Consider the following 20,624-nt stretch of genomic DNA (forward strand, 5'->3'; position numbering starts at 1 on the left):
GTTTCTCTGTATAGTCCTGGCTGTCCTGGAACTCACTTTGTAGACCAGGCTGGCCTCGAACTCAGAAATCCGCCTGCCTCTGCCTCCGACGGAGTGCCATATATTTCAGAATGGTGCCAAGGTCCTGTGCATCTGAAGCTGACAAGGATTCTGAGTTTCTGATCCTCCATCGCCACCTCCATAGTACAAGGTTACAGTAGAGGTTTGAGCATCCACACTGGGTTTATGCAGCGCTGGAGGATCACACCCTGCATCCCCTACAGGTCACCCGACAACGTACCAACCGCACAACGTTTCCAGCCCAAATTACTATTCTAATCTGACAAAAGTTTATAGAAAAACAATAGGAAATGAATTCCAATTTTGGTAGCTAAAAGTGCTACAGTACCCAGAACAGTGCAGGGCGTTCACATGGGGTTAGGCACTTAGAGGCAAATAATATAAGGCGTCAGACTGCCTTGAACATGTCATTGGAGAAGCCGAGTGTGAATAAGTATGCAGAAGAAACTGGGGAGTGTGGTAAAGAAAGCCTGGGTCGAAATGGAGTCATTGGGTACTAAAGTCTGCGTATACTGCTGCCTACGCCCATGTCCACTCCCTTCACTGGTATGAATATAACATATGTATATTATGAAGTTGGAGGGGGTAAGGGTGGGAGGACTTAAAGGGGGGAACTGGGGTGGATATGATCACAGTACATTTTATAAAGCTCTCAAAGAATCAGTTAAAATATTTAAAAACAACATTTAACAGAAATAAGAAAGAAAACCAAAACTCAATCCGCACCTGCCGCACACCCTCTGCTCTGGTCTCTAGCACCAGCCTGGGTTTGGCTGGCTTCTCGTTGGTAGATGCTGTGCCTGCTGCCTCCTCCAAAGGGAGATTTAGCCAAGACCAAAACACAAGTGACAGGCAGGATGGGGAAGCATTTACACCTAAGACACCATGAAGTCTTGGTTTAAAGACAGCATCTGCAACGCTACAAAATGGTAATGCTACAAAATGGCAACACTACAAAATGGCTCTCTACCGGGAAATCTCAGCTCACGTCTCAGACTGTGGCCAGAGAGCCACAGCAGTGTGCCCATTAGCCACCTGTGAAAATGGAGAAAGTGAGAAGTAAAACAAATTAGAACCAGAGAATGCAAGCCTGGCCATGTTGGGATTAGGAGCCCTGTCATTAGAATCTGTCTCTGCTTCTCCAGAATTCGTCACCTTGAAGACCCATCAGGGTGAGTGTACCGGTCTCATCTACACTCCTCGAGCTGGCAAGGCAGCTCAGGAGGACCTGCCTCTGGAGCTCTTCCCACCAATGTTCAAAGTCTTTGCCAGCAGACAAATTAACAACCTAAGGACAATAGTATGTGTAGAGACACTATCTTGTGTATTGTATGGACACATCACCTGTCAATTAAAAAAACCTATGGCCTACAGGGAAGGGGAGACTAGAAGGTGGGACATCCGGGAGGCAGAAAGGATTCTGAGAGAGAGCCAAGCCAGGGAGATTCTCCTGGGAAGATGTGACCAGTTGGATGCATGGTACCTGAACACAGGTAACCAGCCACGTGGAAGAATGTAGATTAAAATGAATGGGTTAATTTAAATTATGACCTAATCAGAGAAGAGCCTAGCTATATGGCCAAGGATTTGTAAATATATTTTGTGTCTGAGTCTTACTTATTTCTGGGGGCATGGGGCTGGGAGGATGAACAGAAACTAAATTTGTACAGGTATCATCTCAGCCTTTCTCCTTCTTCCCTGTGGGGTCCATGATGAAGACCCCTGTCTTAGTCACAGTTCTATTGCTGTGAAGAGATGCCATGACCAAGGCAACTCTGTTTGTTTGTTTGTTTGTTTTTTGTTTTTCAAGACAGGGTTTCTCGGTGTAGCCCTGGCTGTCCTGGAACTCACTCTGTAGACCAGGCTGGCCTCNAACTCAGAAATCCACCTGCCTCTGCCTCCCAAGTGCTGGGATTAAAGGCGTGCGCCACCAGTGCCTGGCCAAGGCAACTCTTATAAAAGAACACATTTAATTGGGTGCTTGCTTACAGTTTCAGAGGCTTACTCCAATATCCTCATTGGAGGTTGTGGGGAGCATGGCATTGTAGCTGTAGCTGAGAACTACATCCTGATATGAAGGCAGAGAGAGAGAGAGAGAGAGAGAGAGAGAGAGAGAGAGAGAGAGAGAGAGAGCGCCTGAGCTTTCTTTGAAACCTCAAAGCCTATCCCCAGTGACACACTTCCTCCAACAAGGCCACATCTCCTGACTAAGCATTCAAATATCCGAGCCTTTGAGGGTCGCTCTTATTCAAACCACCATCCATCACTCCTAACATAGAAACTTCTCAGGCTGTAATGTGTCGATTGCCTGGAAGGTTTGCCAAGGAGGCAGGAACTTTAAGTGCTCAATGTGTCTTGCTCCCCAGCTTCTAGGATGTGTGGGCTGGGAATGAAGATGGTGGCTGCTCACGAGAGATCATTTGTCGGAAGCAAACAGGAAAGCAGTCCGCAAAGGTATTGGCTGATTTTGCCTCCAACCTAGGGAAGGACATCTGTACATGAAAACCTCCACTAGACAGATGACAGTCCCTCTCTTGGTCTCAATATCTGAATGCACCTAAGAATTTTATCTTAACAGTCCACTTGTCATCTTTGTCTTTATCTTCTTAAGAGAGTGCCTAAAGCCATTAACCTCCCTTTATCTTTATAATCAGACGTCGATAAAGCAATTTTGAAGAGTAAACATAAATGTACTCTGTAAATTAGAATTAGAATTTGTCAGTTAAACATTAATAAATTGTTTTTAAAATATCTATCAGGGGCTGGTGTTTGTCCCCACTGTACCTGAGCACTCGGTACGCACACACACAGAAAGCTAGCTGCTCTGGATGGGTCAGCATCTTCACTGTTAAGGTTGTTTGAAACTTTTGAATGTAAAGATCTCATATTCAAGGAAAACCATGTCATGGACAGAAGCTCTTCTTTTGAATGGCTTGAGGAAACTTCGGGGTTGTTCTCAAAAGACCCACATATGCCCCACCTCTAACTTTACTGCTAATCTCTGTATGATTTTAGTTCTTACTGAGAAATTTTCATTCCTTGGGTCAAGGGTTTCTCTATGGACAACGTGGTGAGTGGAAAAACAAGGAAGAGAACCCAGTGGTCAGGAGAAGAGCTAACCTGTACTGTTTCTGTCTTATTTATGAAGCTGCATATGGTGCACAGTGCCACACCCTCAGTTAAATGTGAAGGAAATCGATGCTTGTAGACATAGAGGAATAACAAAGTTTGGGCCAAAGATTTTACCTGTAAGTATTGTTAGGATACGTTTCCTATAAAAAAAAAACCCAAATATAAGACTTTATTCATAAATACCCTAATAACTGTATCTTTGAGTGTGGAAGAAGCCTACTAAATCTAAAGATCAAAAAGAATTGGGGGGGAGGGTGCACTGGTGAGATGGCTCAGTGGTTAAGAGCACTGACTGTTCTTCCAGAGGTCCTGAGTTCAATTCCCAGCAACCACATGGTAGCTTACAACCATCTGTAATGAGATCTGATGCCCTCTTCTGGTGTGTCTGAAAAGAGTGACATTGTACTCATATATATATAAAATCTTAAGCCTTCTGCTCTGGGAAGGAGCAGGGCCAGAGAGAGAAGAAAAACAAGCAAACAAACAAATAAGTAACTAAGTAAATAATTCCAGCATACAAATGTATGTTGGAAATTAAAAAAAGAAGAAGAAAAAAATGGGGGACTGGAGCAGAGGCTTAGGGGTTAAGAGGCCCCTGGTGCTTTTGCAGAGGGCTTGAGTTCAGTTTTCAGCACCTATGTGGGCAGCTCATACCTCCTCTAATGCTGGTTCCAGGAGGTTTGATGCCATCCTCTAATGACTGAGGGTATTCCATAAAATATGGCATGTATGTATACCTTTTAAAAAATCCATGGAAATCCTGGAAAGCCACTAAATATGACATTTATGTTCAGATGGGGTGTAGGTGACTTGAAAGCAAGGCCAATACCCAGTCTTTGATGAGATAGTGAGAGCTATCCTTGTAAAACTACCCTAGTTAAAATGGATATTATTTTTTTTAAAAAACCCAAAAAACAAAATAAGAAGGTCTGGAGAGTTGGCTCAGTGGGTAAAGCACTTGGCACACAAAGGAACTGAGTTTGCATTTCCAGAAGTCACATAAATGCAGATATGGTGTATGTTCATGTAATTCCAGGGCTGTTAGAGTGAGACAGAGGGAGACAGGCACATCCCTTGTTGCTCACAGCCAGATGATCTGAGGTACCCGATGGCAAAACACAAGAGGTTTTGTCTGAGACAAGGTAGAAGGCAAGAATCAACCCCTGAGGTTGTCCTCTGACCTTCCACGAGCACGCTGTGGTACGAGTATATCCACACCCATATACGCACATTATACAGAGAAAAATTAAATAAAAAATTTAAAAAGCTGCTAGCGAGAATTTGGGGGTAACCAAGTCCTTTTACACCGTTTTTGGGGTGTAAAGTTGTACAGCTGTCATGCAGAACAGAATAAAGTTCCTCAGAAATGTAAAAATTGACTCCAGGTTTAGCAACCCAGTTTGGGGGATATACCCAACAGAACACGCAAGGAGATCCCTGCATGCTCGTGCTTACTGCTGCATTATTCACAGCAGAGGGTTAACAAGATATCCATCAACACATAAAGGAGAGTGTGCTGTATATCAACAATAAGGCATTCAAAGTAACTCTTTTTTTTTTTTTTTTTTTGGTTTTTCGAGACAGGGTTTCTCGTATAGCCCTGGCTGTCCTGGAACTCACTCTGTAGTCCAGGCTGGCCTCAAACTCAGAAATCCACCTGCCTCTGCCTCCTGAGTGCTGGGATTAAAGGCGTGTGCCACCATGCCCGGCTCTCATTTATATTTACAAACTCTTGTCATTTGTAGAAAATGGGTGTTTCACTTAACATGTTAAGGGAAAGAAGTCAGATACAGAAAATCAAATGCCGCGTGTTCTTGGCCCTCTGTAGATGCTAAGAAGTCAGTCTAATGTGAAAGGATGCTGCTGGATGGGAGGCATTGCAGAGAATGAGGGAGGCTGGCTAATGGTTACCCAAACACAGTAACACAGAAGCAGTAAACCCCAGCATTCCACAGGCCAGCGTGTTGATTATAAGTATGACAACCTAGTCTGTATTTTACTAATAAATAAGAGAAGAGCTCAAATAATTCCAAACAGAAGAAAATACAAGTAGAAGGAACTCTGCTATACCATGATTGAAACTCCATATTATACATTATATGTACGTGAAATTATCATGTACGGAAAGGAAAAACAAAACACCAATGCCATTGTTGATCTGAAACTAGCCGTATATTTTAATAAGTCAAAAGGATCTAGGTAAGGAATGTAAGCCTGATAAAGAGAATTCTCATGTCTAAAAATCATTTGGCTTGTGTTCTGACTTTAGCACATAAATCCATACCCATGATTATACAATTTCTGAAAAAAGCCAAGATTGGTTACATTAGCTTCTTCTTATTACTCTGGGAGGTGTTCCTATCCCAGACACAAAAGGAGACAAATTATTTAAGTAGTATTAGACATCATAGTGAATGGTTTAGTGTTAGTGGCCCAGGAATAAATAGGTGCGGTGGTTGGGGGTGTCTTGCCAATACCAGCAGGATTGACGGTAGTTCCTGTGGGCGTCTTGCCAATGCCTGCAGGATTGACGGTAGTTACTGTGGGTGTTTTAGACTCATTTGCATCCAATTTTACATTAGTTCCTGTGGGTGTCTGGCCAATGCCTGCAGGATTGAAGGTAGTTCCTGTGGGTGTTTTAGACTCATTTGCATCCCAGTTTTTGTTATCAATAAATCGGATCACTGGTGCAGTGAAACTAGGGATGACTCTTGTTACAGTGTATATGGGAGGTTCTGAGGGTAGTTTGTCTTCTGATAGAGTTCGGTGAATGCAGCATGATACTTTGTTCTTACACAGATATATGTATCGTTCCTCTTCTTGACATCGGACTCTGCAGTGCCCTAAACTATTCTTCCAGCATTTTGGTATGGGTCTCCTCCAGGCAGCTGCAGAGAATAAAAAGTAAATAAAAAATTTAATTCTAGCATAGACATAGCTACTATTCAATCAAAACTGAACCTCTGCCCTCTAGGCTAACACCAATGCAAATCCTAAGACGCTGAGACAAGAAAATATAAACCATTAAAATTGTGAGATGTTTTTAATTTTCAGTGGTGAGGGTCCAACCCAGGAATTTGAACTCTCTCTCTCTCAGATTTATTTATTATTATAAATAAGTACACTGTTGCTGTCTTCAGACACACCAGAAGAGGGCATCAGATCTCATTATGGGTTGTGAGCCACTATGTGGTTGCTGGGATTTGAACTCAGCACATTTGGAAGAACAGTTAGTACTCTTACCCACTGAGCCATCTCGCCAGCCCAAAACTGTGATATGTTATGTGCCCTCAAAACAGTGCAGTGGAAGCACATGCCAGAGAGAGAGAGAGAGAGAGAGAGAGAGAGAGAGAGAGAGAGAGAGAGAGAGAGAGAGANAGAGAGAGAGAGAGAGAGAGAGAGAGAGAGAGAGAGAGAGAGAGAGATCACATTTGGTGCTGTTATGTAAACCTAGCCTCTTTTTATTTGTTGTTTTGTTTTTTTGAGACAGGGTTCACCCTGTGTAGCCCTAACCATCCTAGAACTCGCTCTGTTGACCAGGTTGGCCTCGAATTCAGAGATTTGCCTGCCTCTGCCTCTTTGAGTGCTAGGATCAAAGGTGTGCACCACCTAGACTCTTAAGAAGTATGGAAGAGAGAAGGAAAGATCTACAGGGGGCCAGAACTGTTTCAGAAAAGAAGCAGTGCCTCTTGGTCTATGTAGAAGTTGCTGAGTGTATGTAAGAGGCTTCAGGCACGGTTGGTATCAGGGTCTCAAGTATGATGTGCAAAGCCCAGAGGACACAAGGTAGAAAAGGATGTGAGATAGTTGGGTCAAACCCCCAAGTACCTTTACAAATTCAGTGTTTTTAGTTTATTCAGAACATGATGAGAATTTAATGGCTTAACTGTGTTCCAGATTAGTCAGTCCCAGGAGCCTTGTTGAGGGGTGGGAAATAGTGGGATTTCACACTATTGGTCAACCAGTAATAGTGTATTGTTACATTGTTACAAACTAAAGCTCTTCCCGGGCAACCTATTAGGGCTGTAACTGAAATGTTGCTGCAGACAGGTGGTTTGGCTACAAGGTAAAGGAAACAACACATGGAGAAATCCAAGAGAACTGTTGGATTTCTGAACTGTGAAGATAGATGGAATTGAGATGAAAAAAATAACAGGGGCCAAGAATTTGCTTCGGGGCACATAACATGATAAACCCAGGGTATCAAGAAGGTAGTGACAGCTCAGAAGAAAGGTCACAAGTGAGATGTGAATGTCAGAATCAATGCTTGTAGACAATAGTTAAAGTTAAAGCTATGGAATAATAGGAGAGAAAAAGAGAGATGATCAGGGTCTGCTAAGTTTCAGTATTCAGAGACCAGATAGAGGCTAGGGCTGTAATCCAGTTCGTCAAATGCTTACCAAATCAACCAATCCTCACTATCATGTACAACTGAGCCCGTGACGAACATCTGAAATTCTAGCATTCTGGATGTGGGAAAGGACAATCAGAAATTCAAGGTCATTCTTGGCTATGTATCTATTTAGAGACATTTTATAAATCCAAGCCAATTCATTTATGGAAATGGAAAAAATATTTATAAGCAAACTGCCACACCTTCAAATTTAGTGAGTCTTTTCTTAGTACATGAAGGCTCTTAAAAAATCAATAGGCAGGGGCTAGAGAGATGGTTCAGCAGTTAAGAGCACTGATTGCTCTTCCAGAGGTCCTGAGTTCCATTCCCAGCAACCACATGGTAGCTCACAACCATCTGTAATGGGATCTGATTCCCTCTTCTGGTGTGTCTAAAGACAGTGACAGATATTAGTTAAACAAACAAACAAACAAATCTTTAAAAAAAACAATAGGCAGGTGTTTCAAAACTCTAGTGGGACGACATATATTAAGACTCATAACCACAGCACCTGAACTCAAACCCTAGGAGACATCATTTCACTTAGCAGATTGTAGTCTTGGAAGATTAAAATGGAAGCATGAGGTGAGTGAGGGACTGGGAAGATAACATAGAATTGGTGATGAAGAAAGCAGCCTCTGATAGCTCTCTCTCTCTCTCTCTCTCTCTCTCTCTCTCTCTCTCTCTCTCAAAAGCATACATTTGTTTATTCGTTCTCCTTGAAGAATTGTTGGTGACAAAGAGTCATTTTCCAGCCTCAGTGAAGCCTCAACGTCTACCTGCCAATTAAATATAATGAATACCATTAAATATAATGGGCATGGTGGCTCATGCCTGCCATCTCAAGATGTGGGAGGCAGACAAAGGAAGACTGCAAGTTTGAAGCCAGCCTAGTTAACGTGTGAGGTCTTATCTTAAAAACGAAGTCCCTAAGGCATGCTCCTACATTTGCAGAATGATCCACACGGTTCATTTACAGCTTAATTCATAGACTTTGTCTATAAGGAACAAGCATGTAAATAGATTCATATATACTAGTACATCATGGAAACTAGCAGCGCCTATTTGGCCCTGAGGGGGAAGACTGAACCAGGGCTTTTAGGTTGGAATTCCTCTTCCTTAGACTAGTTGTGTTGATTTTTTTTTTATACACAAACCAATGACAACCATTCCTCAATAAAAACAGAAAACCAAAAGTACCAGTGTTTTAAACAGGGGGACAAGTGCTTCGCATTGACCTGAAACCAGAGGCTCGTCATCAGCCACGTGTCTTCCCACCACATCTTTATCCTTATATTGACCACAAACTTAGTGTCTCTTGCACAAGACAGCTCTGCAGAACTTGCAGCCTGGACCTCTTTACTGCATCTAAGACCAGGGGAGGCTCCCTCTCAGGACTAAGTAGAGCTTAGGGTGAAGAGAAGACTTAGGTCAGTAGTCAGTAGGACACAGCCATAAAGTAGCTACGGGAGAAGAGTAGGGAGGTCAAACTGACACCGAGTGGTTGTCCAGAAAGATCTCCAGCGCAGCTCAGAGTGTGGGGGAGAGTCTTGCCTTCTGGAGACTCATCTCAGCGGACTCCCCAGATATTTGGATGCTTGTGACAGAAGAATATCAGAGAGCAGGGGCAGGGGCTGCCAGACGAAGATCCCGTTCTCCTTCCAACTGATCCAAGTTGAAATGATGCTTCTCACCACCACCAAGGATGGCATGGTGGGGGTGAGGGGGTAGGCTCTGTTCAACAACTCACCCAAACTCCACCATTCCCATTTTAGAAGGTCCCATTACCTTTGTTCCCCTGAGTTAGCAACGAATAGACAATGAAGGCCAGTGTTGGGAAAATCATGGCTTCAGAGAGAGAATGATCTATGTCCGGAGGAAGTCAGAATGCTTTATCCAGCAGGTGATCCAGGTCTTTAGCTTTATTGGTGTCATGATGAATGGGAGAAGTGAGCCTGCTGTGCCCTCTGGCCTGTCAGGCCAACCATTTGCATGACTCAGTCATGCCCATCACAAGAGATCATTAAAGGAGAAGAAAGCTTTAGGAAACACCGTGTAACCCTGGATGGGTTGATGGGAAGAGCTCCCACGAGGAAGTTTCCCCGAAACCCAGTGGGGTCACTTTCTTCTCTGTCCATGTGCAGTGCCCTGTACACATCTAACAAGAGTCAATGGTATGGGAGGTTGCCTCTATGGCAGACCAGTGGATCATAGTATGTAGCAAAGTGTTTGTCCTTTCTCTGGCTGTCAGCCCCAGTATGATTCCCTGTGAAAGAAGGGAGATGCAAAAAAGCAAACAAACAAACAAACAAACAAGCAAACGCACAAACCTTTTATGCCCCGACTCAATGCATAATTAAATAGAAGGGATCAGGAGTCGAAAGTCAAAATAGAAAAGCAGATTTACTATGATTGTCTTTTTCCCATTCCACGTTCCCATTAACTCTACTTGTTCAAAGAACTAAGTAAGAAACAGTATATTGGGAAAGGTGAAATATTTTTTCATTATTTTATATTTTTTGATTTATTTTATTTTATTTTTGCTTTCTTGAGCCAGGGTCCCTCTACATATCCCTGGCTGTCTTGGAACTCACTATGTAGTCCAGGCTGGCCTTGAACTCACAGAGATCTGTCTGCCTGTGGAACAAAAGGCTTGCACCACCCTGTCTGGCTCTTTTTGCTTGCTTGTTTGTTTTATTTACAAACCAAGATCCAAAATTTTATCTTAGGAAATTAAGAAGGAGGAGGAGGAGGAGGAGGAAGGGGAGAGGGAGGAGGAGGAAGAGGAGAAGGAGGAAGAAGAGGAGGAGGAGAAGACGAAGACGAAGGAGGAGGAGGAGGAGGAAGAGGAGGAGAAGAAGAAGAAGAAGAAGAAGAAGAAGAAGAAGAAGAAGAAGAAGAAGAAGAAGAAGAAGAAGAAGAAGAAGAAGAAGAAAAGAGAAAAATATGTCTAGGATAAGTAAAAGAAATGAAATCCCAAGAATTAAATATCACAGCACTGACAATGGGGGATTCATAGCGATGAGCCGATGGAGGCAAGTTCATGCAGTACACGAAACTGTAGCTGTGCCCACAGTGCAGATGATCACAATATGGACTGGAAGGGAGGTCGTAACTACCAACCCCATTGGCAATAAGAGGACAGTAACTGAATGTAATATTATACCCACAATGTTTATTGATAGATGAGATGAACCAAGACCTTGAAAGACATGCAAACAACCTGACAGTGAAAGTTTACCCAAACAATCCTGTACCTGACTCAAAAAACTAAATTAACAGTTTTCAATCTTCTCTTGAAGAAAGAGTCAAGCCTAAATGGTTTCCTTTGAGCAGATACGCCTCAGATCTGAATAGGCAGTTTTCCGAAGAAGACATATGAATGTCTGATAAATATAAAGGGGCGTTCAGCTCATTAACATTGGACTGAATGTAAAATAAAACCACAAGGTGCTACCCCAGGAGAATGCAACTTACTAAGAAGTTCACTGCAGGGACTGGAGAGATAGCTCAACAGTTAAGAGCACTGGCTGCTTGCTCTTCTAGAGGACCCAGGTTCGATTCCCAGAGCCCACAAAATGGTTGAAAACCATCTGTAACTCCAGACTCAGGGACCTGATGCTATCTTCTGGCCTCTGCAGGCACTGAATACAGATGGTACACAGACATGCATGAAAGCAAAACACTGTACCCATAAAAATAAATAAATCAGAAGAAAAGTACTAGAGATAGCAAATCCATCAGATATGAATATCTAAATGTAGGGTCCAAAATGGGAAAGGTAACATGAAGTTTCTAGAATATCACTCTCCACAGCGGTTACAAAGGAAATAAACAGTCCAGAGGTTACAGTGCACTTCATTCTACTATAAAAGCCTTAAGTCAGTGGTTCTCAACTTTCCTAATGCAGCAACCCTTTAAAACAATCGTTTTAATACAGTTTCCTCGTGTTGCTGCTACTTCATAACTGTAATTTTGCTACTGTTAGAAATCATAATGCTTTAAAATTTTACAGTGTCCATCTTTCTCAAATATGGACACGAGCTGTGTCCATATGTGTGCAGCTGTGTCTTCCATGACTGTATTATAACACATCTATTTGACAATCTGATGCCTACGTAAAATGCTACATCCTCTGTAGAGCAAACAGGTAGAATATGAAATGCAGACTTAATGGATGGACTGAATGTCAGAGTTTTAGTGTTAAAAAACATAAAACTGCAACATCAGAGCATTGAACGTTCTGTATGACACAGAGAACCAAATGCTTTGGGAAGTTATTTTAGGGAAACATATTCAAAACCATAAAGTAGGAAAACCAGTATTTGTGAGCATTAAAATTCCTGAACATTTTATGTAAGTTGTCATGAGCAATACACATTTTAATTTTATAAATTTTATAGTAATTTATTAAGTATATATTTATATATAATTTATAGTTATAAATTATATAATATATTGTATAATAATTATATATTATATAATTATAAATATATAATTATATAAATTTATCAATTATAATAATTTATATTAATTTTATAAATTTAAAAGCATATTAAAATTCCTGAACATTTTATGTAAGTTGTCACGAGCAATGCACATTTAAAATTTTAAAGCATATTTTTTCTCATCATAATTGATGATTTATGATTCTTTTTTATATCAGTCCATATTTCATAAATATTCATTATTGCATCTTGACATCAAATGTACATCTTATATTATATAAGTGTTTACTGTTTTTGAGATGGTTATATCATGCATTCTCAGAGAAATAGAAATCTAAACAAATCTGAGTATTTTAGAGTGTATCTGTTAATAAAGTTAAACTTTATTTTTCTTCAGTAAAAATAAATAAATAAATAAATAAATAAATAAATAAATAAATAAAGTAAGTATCTATGTTTCCTAATGGTCTTAAGTGACCCCTATGAAAGAGTCATTCAACCCCAAAAAGGTCTTGACCCAAAGATTGAGAGCTACAGCCCTCCATGGTGACAGAAGAGTTCAAAGGGACTCAAGAGAGACGTATAACATTTAACCAAACGAAGAAGACACATGGACAAGGGACGCCACAGAGTCGGTGACTTCTGTAAAAGAGTCAAACAGGAGCCTTGGCAATGAAGGCCTGATAAGGAGACCAGAGAACACGGCTGCAGGCATCGCCAACTGATCAGCTCAAAGAGAAGAAAAATTATCCATATGTGAGGACAGGTTTTTAAAAAAAGTTCCAATCACACAAAAGAAAAAAATTAAAGATAAAGAAAGATAAGTCACTACAGCTGGAATCTCCATAGCTCTACGTTGGAATGCTTAGTCTCTAGCTGAAAGTCCTAAGCTGAGAGTTTGTGGGACCTTAGAAGGTTCCAGAGGGCGCAGTTCACGACTAGAGGGAAGCGTCTGGTTAGCTTGGCCTCTAATTCCAGGCTCACACTTAGAGCTCTGCTTCCTCTCCTGTTATGGACTGAAATGTTCTAGAACCATGAGTTAAAATCAGTCTTCTCTCCTTTAACTTGTTTTTGTCAGGAACTTTGGTCACAAAGATTTGATTATTACAAGTCTCTGTGTGCCTAAGGCAGAGCAATCAGCTCTATAAAACAGACCCAAAGGAAAGAAAGATAAGCTACAATCAAAAAGCAGCGAGCGACTCCCATACTCCACTCTCACCAGTGGACACATTAACTAACAGACCAACGCAGAGGCATGAGGAGTGAGGGGCGCTGGGGACCAGACATACAGACGGACGAATGAAAAAGCACAGAACTACCCAGTACATACAGAGTAGATCCTTTTAACTCCCGTGGAACTTCCTCTAGACCATGCCATACATTAAGTTACAAAACAGACACTGTTAAGTGTATTAAAATGATATTCTCTATATTTTCTTATCACAGCTAGACAAAACCACAAGTCAATAATAAAAAATTAGGAGTTATGCCATAAAGGGAGTTGTTTTGTTTTGTTTGGTTTTTTGTTTGTTTGTTTGTTTGTTTTTGAGACAAGGTTTCTCTGTGTAGCCCTGGCTGACCTGGAACTTACTTTGTAGACAAGGCTGGCCTCGAACTCAGAAATCCACCTGCCTCTGCCTCCCAAGTGCTGTGATTAAAGGTGTGCGCCATCACCGCCCAGCGAAGGGAGTTTTTTAAAAGATTTTTTTCACTCTGTAACCCTGGTTGATCTGGAACCTACTATGTAGACCAGGCTGATCTCAAACTCACGTAGGTCAGCCCACCTCTGCCTCCGCAGAACTGAGATTAAAGATGGAGCATACACCTTTGAGTGAACTTAAAGGAAAACTAACGGCGGAGAGAAATGTCTTCAAACTATGTATACACTAAAGAACTTATGTCCAAGAGAAAAGGGCTTGGAAATTAAGCAACTAAAAAGAGCCCCTGTAGAAAACGGGCATAAAACAATTACAGACATTTAGCAGAGGAAGCTATGGATGGCTAGAAATACTTGGAAGCTATGTAACAGCATTGGCCTTTAAAGAAGTACAGCTTAAGACCAGGAAGCAACCTGGCATTGTAGGATTAAACAGTGAGAAACGACAGCTGGGTGTGGGAGCACACATCCATAAACACTGCATTGGGGAGAAAGACCGAGGGGAAGTGAGGTTACATGGTTAGTTGTGGGCCCCCCAAGCTACTACAGTGACATGCTGCCTAAAAAATCAAGGGGTGGGAGACAATACTTACATCCTGGAAAATACTACGTAAGTGTTTTGTACTGTGTCACTCAGCCATAAAAGGAAGAAACCACGAATTGGAATAGCAACCTCAGGAGGCTGCCCGCCAGGATTCCACGCATCCAGCATCCTCAAAACCACTGACTGGTGGAGATGAAAACCCAGTTGGTTTCTAGACATGGTGAGGACTGACTGGAAAGGATCATAGTGACTGTGTGTCCCCAGGAAAGTTGGTTGCCCTCTCTGAGCTTCAGTTTTCAATTCCATAGGATGGTCATTATCACCCCAGCCCTACGTTCTGGCTGATTGTATTTCACCTTACAAACTTCCGTGCCATGTCATTGATGGCCTGATGTTTCACTTCTTTTCCCAGAGACAACACACTATTTTATTGGCCTGATCAACATTATCTAAAACAGTACCAGGTCTAGCCTCTGGTGAAAGGACTAGGCATGCCCTGCTGTGCCTGCTGCAAGTCACACTGCCAGTGACACCAGCACACACCAGGTGCATGCCATTCAGCCCAGAGAAGTTTCAGATGGAGAGAATGAAGTCAGGTTTGAAATATCACTTAAGAGTAACCCCAGCCCCATATCCCAGTCAGAACAAACCCCATATGGCTGTGTGTGGTCTGATGCAAGTGGTGGCTCTGCCATTTCTGGGATTTCAGCCAAATTTATTTCTCCTCACTTACTCTATTGTAGGACACTCTCCTCCTTGCACTTCTTAAACTCTCCTGCCGTGGGGCTCAGCCTTCGATGTTCTTTCTGCCTGGAAGACTCTGGATTCTCAGAAGGATCAAGTTAAGTTCTCAGGACATTCAGGTCACATTTAATGTCCTGTCACTTCCTCATAGATTCCTTTCTCAACTCCTCTGCCTAAAGTGTTCATACATGCCACACACACACACACATGCACACACACCCCAACAGCATAACCACACACATACACAACACCATGATGACACACATACCATACTTACACCACATTCACACATACACCACATACATACAGCATGACCACACACACACACACACACGCACACTAACACACACAGGTCACATACACTCGACATATACACTATGACTACACACAAACACATCCTCCCAAAGTGCACACTCAAACACACACAAGCACACATGCATACAGACCATGATTAATTATACACGCATACACCATGACCACATATACACAGCACCATGATGACACACACACCACACATATGCCACATACATACAACATGGTTACACACATACACCAGACACACTAACACCATGATTACATGCAAATACTCCCTCACACCTGCCCCCACATACCATGATCACACACCACATTCTTACCATGACCACACATATCACAATATAGCACATATACACATATAATACATATAGCAATATACACATACACCACACACATACCATGACTACACACACATCAGACACCTATACACCACACACTAACACCAGGACAACACAAAAATACCCACCCCATATCTGCTCACACGCACTCACGCATGCAATCACCTTGCTTGTTTCTTTCCTTCTTGCCCTTTGACCCTGCAGAATTCTCTTCCACACTCTGGGCCCACATTTTCCTAGCTAAGGAACGTCAGCTCCTCCGTGGTCTGAGGGGTAGGCTCGAAGGTCATACACTGTTTAATCCTCATCTTCCTCCTCTTATGTTCTAGTTATTTGCATACAGACAGGCTCTTACATAGTAGGCCAAACCTCCCCTGAACTCACTTCACAATTGAAGATGACCTTGAACTTCTGATCCTCCTGCTTTCACCAACCTCCCCAGTGATGGAATGGAGTGGAAGGTTTGGTTCCTGCCAAGCCAACTCTGCCAGCTGTGCTCCATCTGCTGAGCCAACCTGCCTGTTCAGCCAATGTTTTCAAAAGGAGTACTCTTATTTATTGTTTGACAAGTTCACATACATGTCAACGGTGTATCTTGATCCTATCCACTCCAACTCCCCTTTCCACCCACCCCCTGTACCTCAACATTATTTTCCCCTTCTGTTTTCTCTCCTTTATCATTGCTAACCCTGTGAGTCCAGTCAGTGCTGGCGTTAGAATGCTGCCCAAGCTTATCCAGTGTTTGCGGGGCCTGTGCTACATGCTCTGGGCACACAGGCACAGCAGCCTGTTTGCACCTGCAGGGCTCTCAGGCTCACAGTCGTCCTTGAGGCCATCAGTGTGTGAGAAAATGAGCTAGAAAAACTGCATCCTGACCGTGGTGAGCATGGAGCAGAACCAGGCTGGAAGGAGGGACAGGAAGACTCCTTGGGGGCTAGATCTGCACTGTCCACAAAGCAGCAGGCTTACTGTCCTCTTGCCAAAGGACTTCTAGAGCTGACCCAAACCCTGGGACGAGCTGCTCTTAGCACTGACCAGCAGAGGGCCCTTGGCCTTCCTCGGATTTATTGCCCATGACTAGGCTCTACCTTAGTCATTAAAACCAAAATCAGTAGGAGTTTCCCCAGCACATTCAGTATGCTGCAGACTCGCTCCTGCACCCTCTCGGGACACAATAAGCTCTGGTTCCTGACCTTAGCTATCCTTGTGGTCCTGGTTCAGACATCCCCAGGTAACCAAAATGGTGGTGAGATGGGGAGAGGGAGAGCGGTAGACTACCCACTGAATCTTCAGGATGGGGCCCATGGTGTCGGGAGGAATAGCCCGCAGGAACAGCCGAGAGAAAACCTTACTATGCTTGTGTCTTTGAGACCAGGGATGTTGCTTGGTGGTAGAGTTGTTTGGGGAACGTGTGTGAGGCTCTGGGTATGATCTCCAGTACTGGGATGGAAGGAAAAGAGAGTGGAAGGAGGGAGGGAAGAAAAAGAAAAGGGAGAGAGAAGCCGAGGAGGGGGAGAACGAAGGGAGTGAGAAAGAGAGGGAGGAAAGCAAGAAGGAATAGAGGGGGAGAGGAGGAAGGAAGAGAGGAGGGGAGGAAAGGAAGAGAGAACTGAAGAGGGTATAAGGGTGGAGAGAATAGACGGGGAGGTAGGCAGCAATAGGAGGAAGGAGAAGAGAAGAGAAGAGAAGAGAAGAGAAGAGAAGAGAAGAGAAGAGAAGAGAAGAGAAGAGAAGAGAAGAGAAGAGAAGAGAAGAGAGGGAGGCAGAGACAGGGATGTGCTGTCCTGTAGGCACACTGATGCTTCTCACTGGGGTGCGGGGGAGGGAGGAATGGAGAATGCAAGCAGAGCAAGCAAATTTTTGTCCCCTGGCAACAATGCCTCTGCTCCCAATATATCCAGTCTGATTCCCAAGCTCCCACTTCAGTCCCCTCCACTAGTCCCATCCCTTACGGTAACCAATGCATTTGCTTCACCTCCCCCTTGAAGCAAGCAGAGGAGGCATCTTGCTTTTTGGATGTGTGTTGGAAAATGCCTGGGCAGAAATTGGAGATCTACAGGTTCATCCTAGGCTGCAGACATGGACCTGTTGTTAGGGCAGAAGATTGTGTGTGGCAGCCAGAGATCGACATCAGATGGCTTCTGCTCACTTTCCACACAATAATAGCTATTACTTTTATTAATAACTATTATAGGATAATGTTTGTGGCTGTTCTGGAATTTACTATGTAGACCAGGCTGCCTTTGTATTCAGAGATCCACCTGCCTTCCAAGTTCTGGGATTAAAGATGTGTGCTACCATGCCTGGAACCACCTTATTTTCGAGACAGCGCTAATTCTATGCCTGGAACACACAGAATGGCTCTGCTGGTTGGCCAGTGAGCTCCAGGGACCTACCTGTTTGTACTCCCCCAGTAATGGGCTACAGATGTGTGGTGCTGTGCCCAACTTTTATGTGGGTGCTAGCTGCCCAAACCTCCATCCTCATGCTTACAAAGTGAGTGTGTCCCCTGCTGAGGGGACTCCCCAGCCCAAGTTCCTGGCTTTGTTATTGGATCTCTGATTGTTCTAGAGAGTAGGGGGAGGGGAGGAAGAAAAGGTCTACTCTTGGTTACCATGGATTGTAAACCGCCTTAAACTCTGGAGAAGACAGGGCAGAGGAGACTGTTGCAGTTAGGACATTTCAGAGAATGCCAGCACACCATCTGCAGAATCCTAACATGGGGAAAGGAAGTCAGCCTGAGATTGATTTTTTCCAGTTTTAGTGTCTTGGGAGAGAGAACTCAGATTTCCTTCCTAGGAGAGGATTTGGGGAGAGACAAGAAGAGGGAATTTATAATTTACATTGGGGTCTCAATGTCTCCCTGAACCCACCTTTCTCCCGGGTCTGCGGACATTCTCAGGATGTGCAAGTGTGTCTTCTTCACACAGTTCCTCTCTGTTCACTGTGATAGAGGGATGGTTCAGAACCTGCTTTTATGGCTTGGGGAAATGCAGGCGCATATGCAGGGCCAATGAGAAGAAGAAAGAGAGATGCGGAGAGAGAACTTTTTGCTGTCTCAGAGAAACAAACTCAAGACTCTCCCACATCCCAGTGACGAAAGACCGGGAGAAGGATGGTATGTATCTGTTTCAGACTTCTGGTTTCTGAGCTTTGGTTGTCATCATGACAAGTCGGGGACACATACAGTACCCTATGCTAGAGTTTCTGAGGGTTCATTAATCAATGTCCATTGCAAAGGGGTCTTGACATGAGTCATCAAGTGTCCTACTTTTCATAAGGATCATGCACTTAGGTTAACAGTCTTCAAACTCACGTAGAAGTGAGAAAGGTACAGAGGAAATCTGGACGAATCCATAGGGTGTGGCTAGCTTCTTTACCAACCACAGCCTCCACTTGTCCCTGAAATGGGAATTTCAGGCTGGACCACTGTAATTCAAGATATCTTTAAAGCTTCATTCTTCAGATCACCATGAACAGATACTGCTTTCTCAGGCAAAGCAGGGAGGGAGGTGGTGGAAATCAGCCTACTGATCAGCCACAATCCTAAAGTGTACAGGACACACTTCTTGGTCCTCACTGCCTACCCTATGCATGCATAACCTCCAACAACCTTCAACCCAATGACTTCAACCCAAGTTGGCTTCCAGGGCACCTACTCACCACCACCACCCCAACCCCCCTCCGCTGTCTTAGCTACGTCTCCCAATGCTGTGAAGAAATGCCCCTAACAAACGCTACATAATAAGGGATGTAACTTCCAGTCGGAGGGATTCCTTCTGCCCACAGCAGGCACCTGCAGCATCAGGAGCCCGAGGCAGCTGTATCCACAGCCAGGAAGCAGAGAAGGCTGACTGGCTGCATGTTCAGCTCTCCGTTTAGAAATGCAGTCTGGGACCCGCTTCCCAGCCCCCAGGCAGGGTTGGTCTTGGCAGTTCCGTTGACTTTCCCTCACTGGCATGCCTCAAGTCCAGTGTCTTCAGTGATTCTAGATCTTGTCAGGATTTCATCCATATTAACGGTCACAGCTCCCCCTACTCTTCTGGTTGGGTAACCATCCTTCCGCCCATCCTTCCGCCCATCCTTCCGCCCATCCTTCCGCCCATGGCACAAAAGCTCCTAAAGGTGATTCCAAACCCCAGTCCTCCAGAATGTGAGGTTTGGGGAGAGGTTCTTTAAGAAGGTAACAGAAGTTAAATGAGACTGTTAGGGTGGGGTCCTAGTGTTGTATGACTAGTGTTCTTATGAGAGGAGACTTGGAAGTAATCATTTGCCATCAATTATAACACACAGAGTCATGTTGAGATCCGAGAAGCCTCGAGGCATTGGCAAGCCAAGGAGAGAGGCCTGCGGAGAACCAATCTTCCTTTGGACTTCGTCCCCAGAATTCTGAGAAATTAAACTTCTGTTGTTCAACTCACCCAGTCTGTGGTACTTTCTAATGGACATGAATGCAAACATACTGTGACACCTGTACCCTAAATGTTGTCCTGAACTCCAACTCTGAAAGTTTTCGTTATCACTTTAAAGCTTTCAAAAGTGGGGTTGCGGCGATGGCTCCGTTGGTACCGTGCTTGCCGTGCAAGCTTGAGGAGCCGAATTCGAACCTTGGGACTCACTTGGAAAAGCCGGGTGATTTCAATCCCAGGGTTGGAGAGCAGAGGTGGGAGGCCCCCAGTCAGCCTAGCCTGCTTGTTGAGTTCCAGGCTACTGAGTGACTTAGACGCCAGAAAGAATTAGAAGGTGGTTGGCACCTAACCAACAGCAACTCTTCTTGTTTGCCTCCTGTTGCTACAAGAAACACCACGACTAAAAGCAACTTGTAACGAAAGAGTATTTGATTTGAGGTTTATAGCACACCACTAGGGGAAGCAGGAACTCGAGGCAGGGACCTGGAAGCGGGAAGTGGAAAAGAAACCGTGAAGGAAACACTTGCTTCCACTCTCTTTCAGTCACTCAGGTCTTGAGTTTAACTGTGCCACTCCTTGCTACT

At 43.7% G+C, this 20,624-nt stretch overlaps 2 protein-coding genes across 2 annotated transcripts; one reads left to right on the plus strand and one right to left on the minus strand.

Annotated features, from left to right (window-relative positions):
* Positions 1 to 5,538: 5,538 nt before the first annotated feature.
* Positions 5,539 to 9,475, minus strand: Defb125 (defensin beta 125). The gene is made up of 2 exons (XM_021157104.1): positions 9,374 to 9,475; positions 5,539 to 6,080 (listed from the first exon to the last, which is right to left on the minus strand). The coding sequence occupies exons 1-2, from the start codon at positions 9,429 to 9,431 to the stop codon at positions 5,581 to 5,583; spliced, it is 558 nt and encodes a 185-aa protein (XP_021012763.1). The 5' UTR covers positions 9,432 to 9,475; the 3' UTR covers positions 5,539 to 5,580.
* A 7,287-nt stretch (positions 9,476 to 16,762) lies between these two features.
* On the plus strand, positions 16,763 to 20,050 carry Defb115 (defensin beta 115). Its single transcript, XM_021177774.1, has 3 exons — positions 16,763 to 16,862; positions 18,585 to 18,749; positions 19,925 to 20,050. Exons 1-3 carry the CDS (start codon positions 16,769 to 16,771, stop codon positions 19,933 to 19,935), a joined length of 270 nt encoding a protein of 89 aa, XP_021033433.1. The 5' UTR covers positions 16,763 to 16,768; the 3' UTR covers positions 19,936 to 20,050.
* Positions 20,051 to 20,624: the final 574 nt, after the last annotated feature.

This window comes from Mus caroli, chromosome 2, assembly GCF_900094665.2.
Source record: "Mus caroli chromosome 2, CAROLI_EIJ_v1.1, whole genome shotgun sequence".
NCBI lineage: Eukaryota > Metazoa > Chordata > Mammalia > Rodentia > Muridae > Mus > Mus caroli.

Bases quoted from the DNA above. Each gene is read 5' to 3' on its own strand.
- Defb125 (XM_021157104.1), bottom strand. From the start codon at position 9,431: ATGATTTTCCCAACACTGGCCTTCATTGTCTATTCGTTGCTAACTCAG. The intron at 6,081-9,373 runs GTAATGGGACCT...TATTCTCTGCAG, and splicing joins GCTAACTCAGGGGAACAAAG to CTGCCTGGAGGAGACCCATA.
- Defb115 (XM_021177774.1), top strand. From the start codon at position 16,769: ATGCTGCAGACTCGCTCCTGCACCCTCTCGGGACACAATAAGCTCTGG. The intron at 16,863-18,584 runs GTAACCAAAATG...TCACTGTGATAG, and splicing joins CCTGGTTCAGACATCCCCAG to AGGGATGGTTCAGAACCTGC.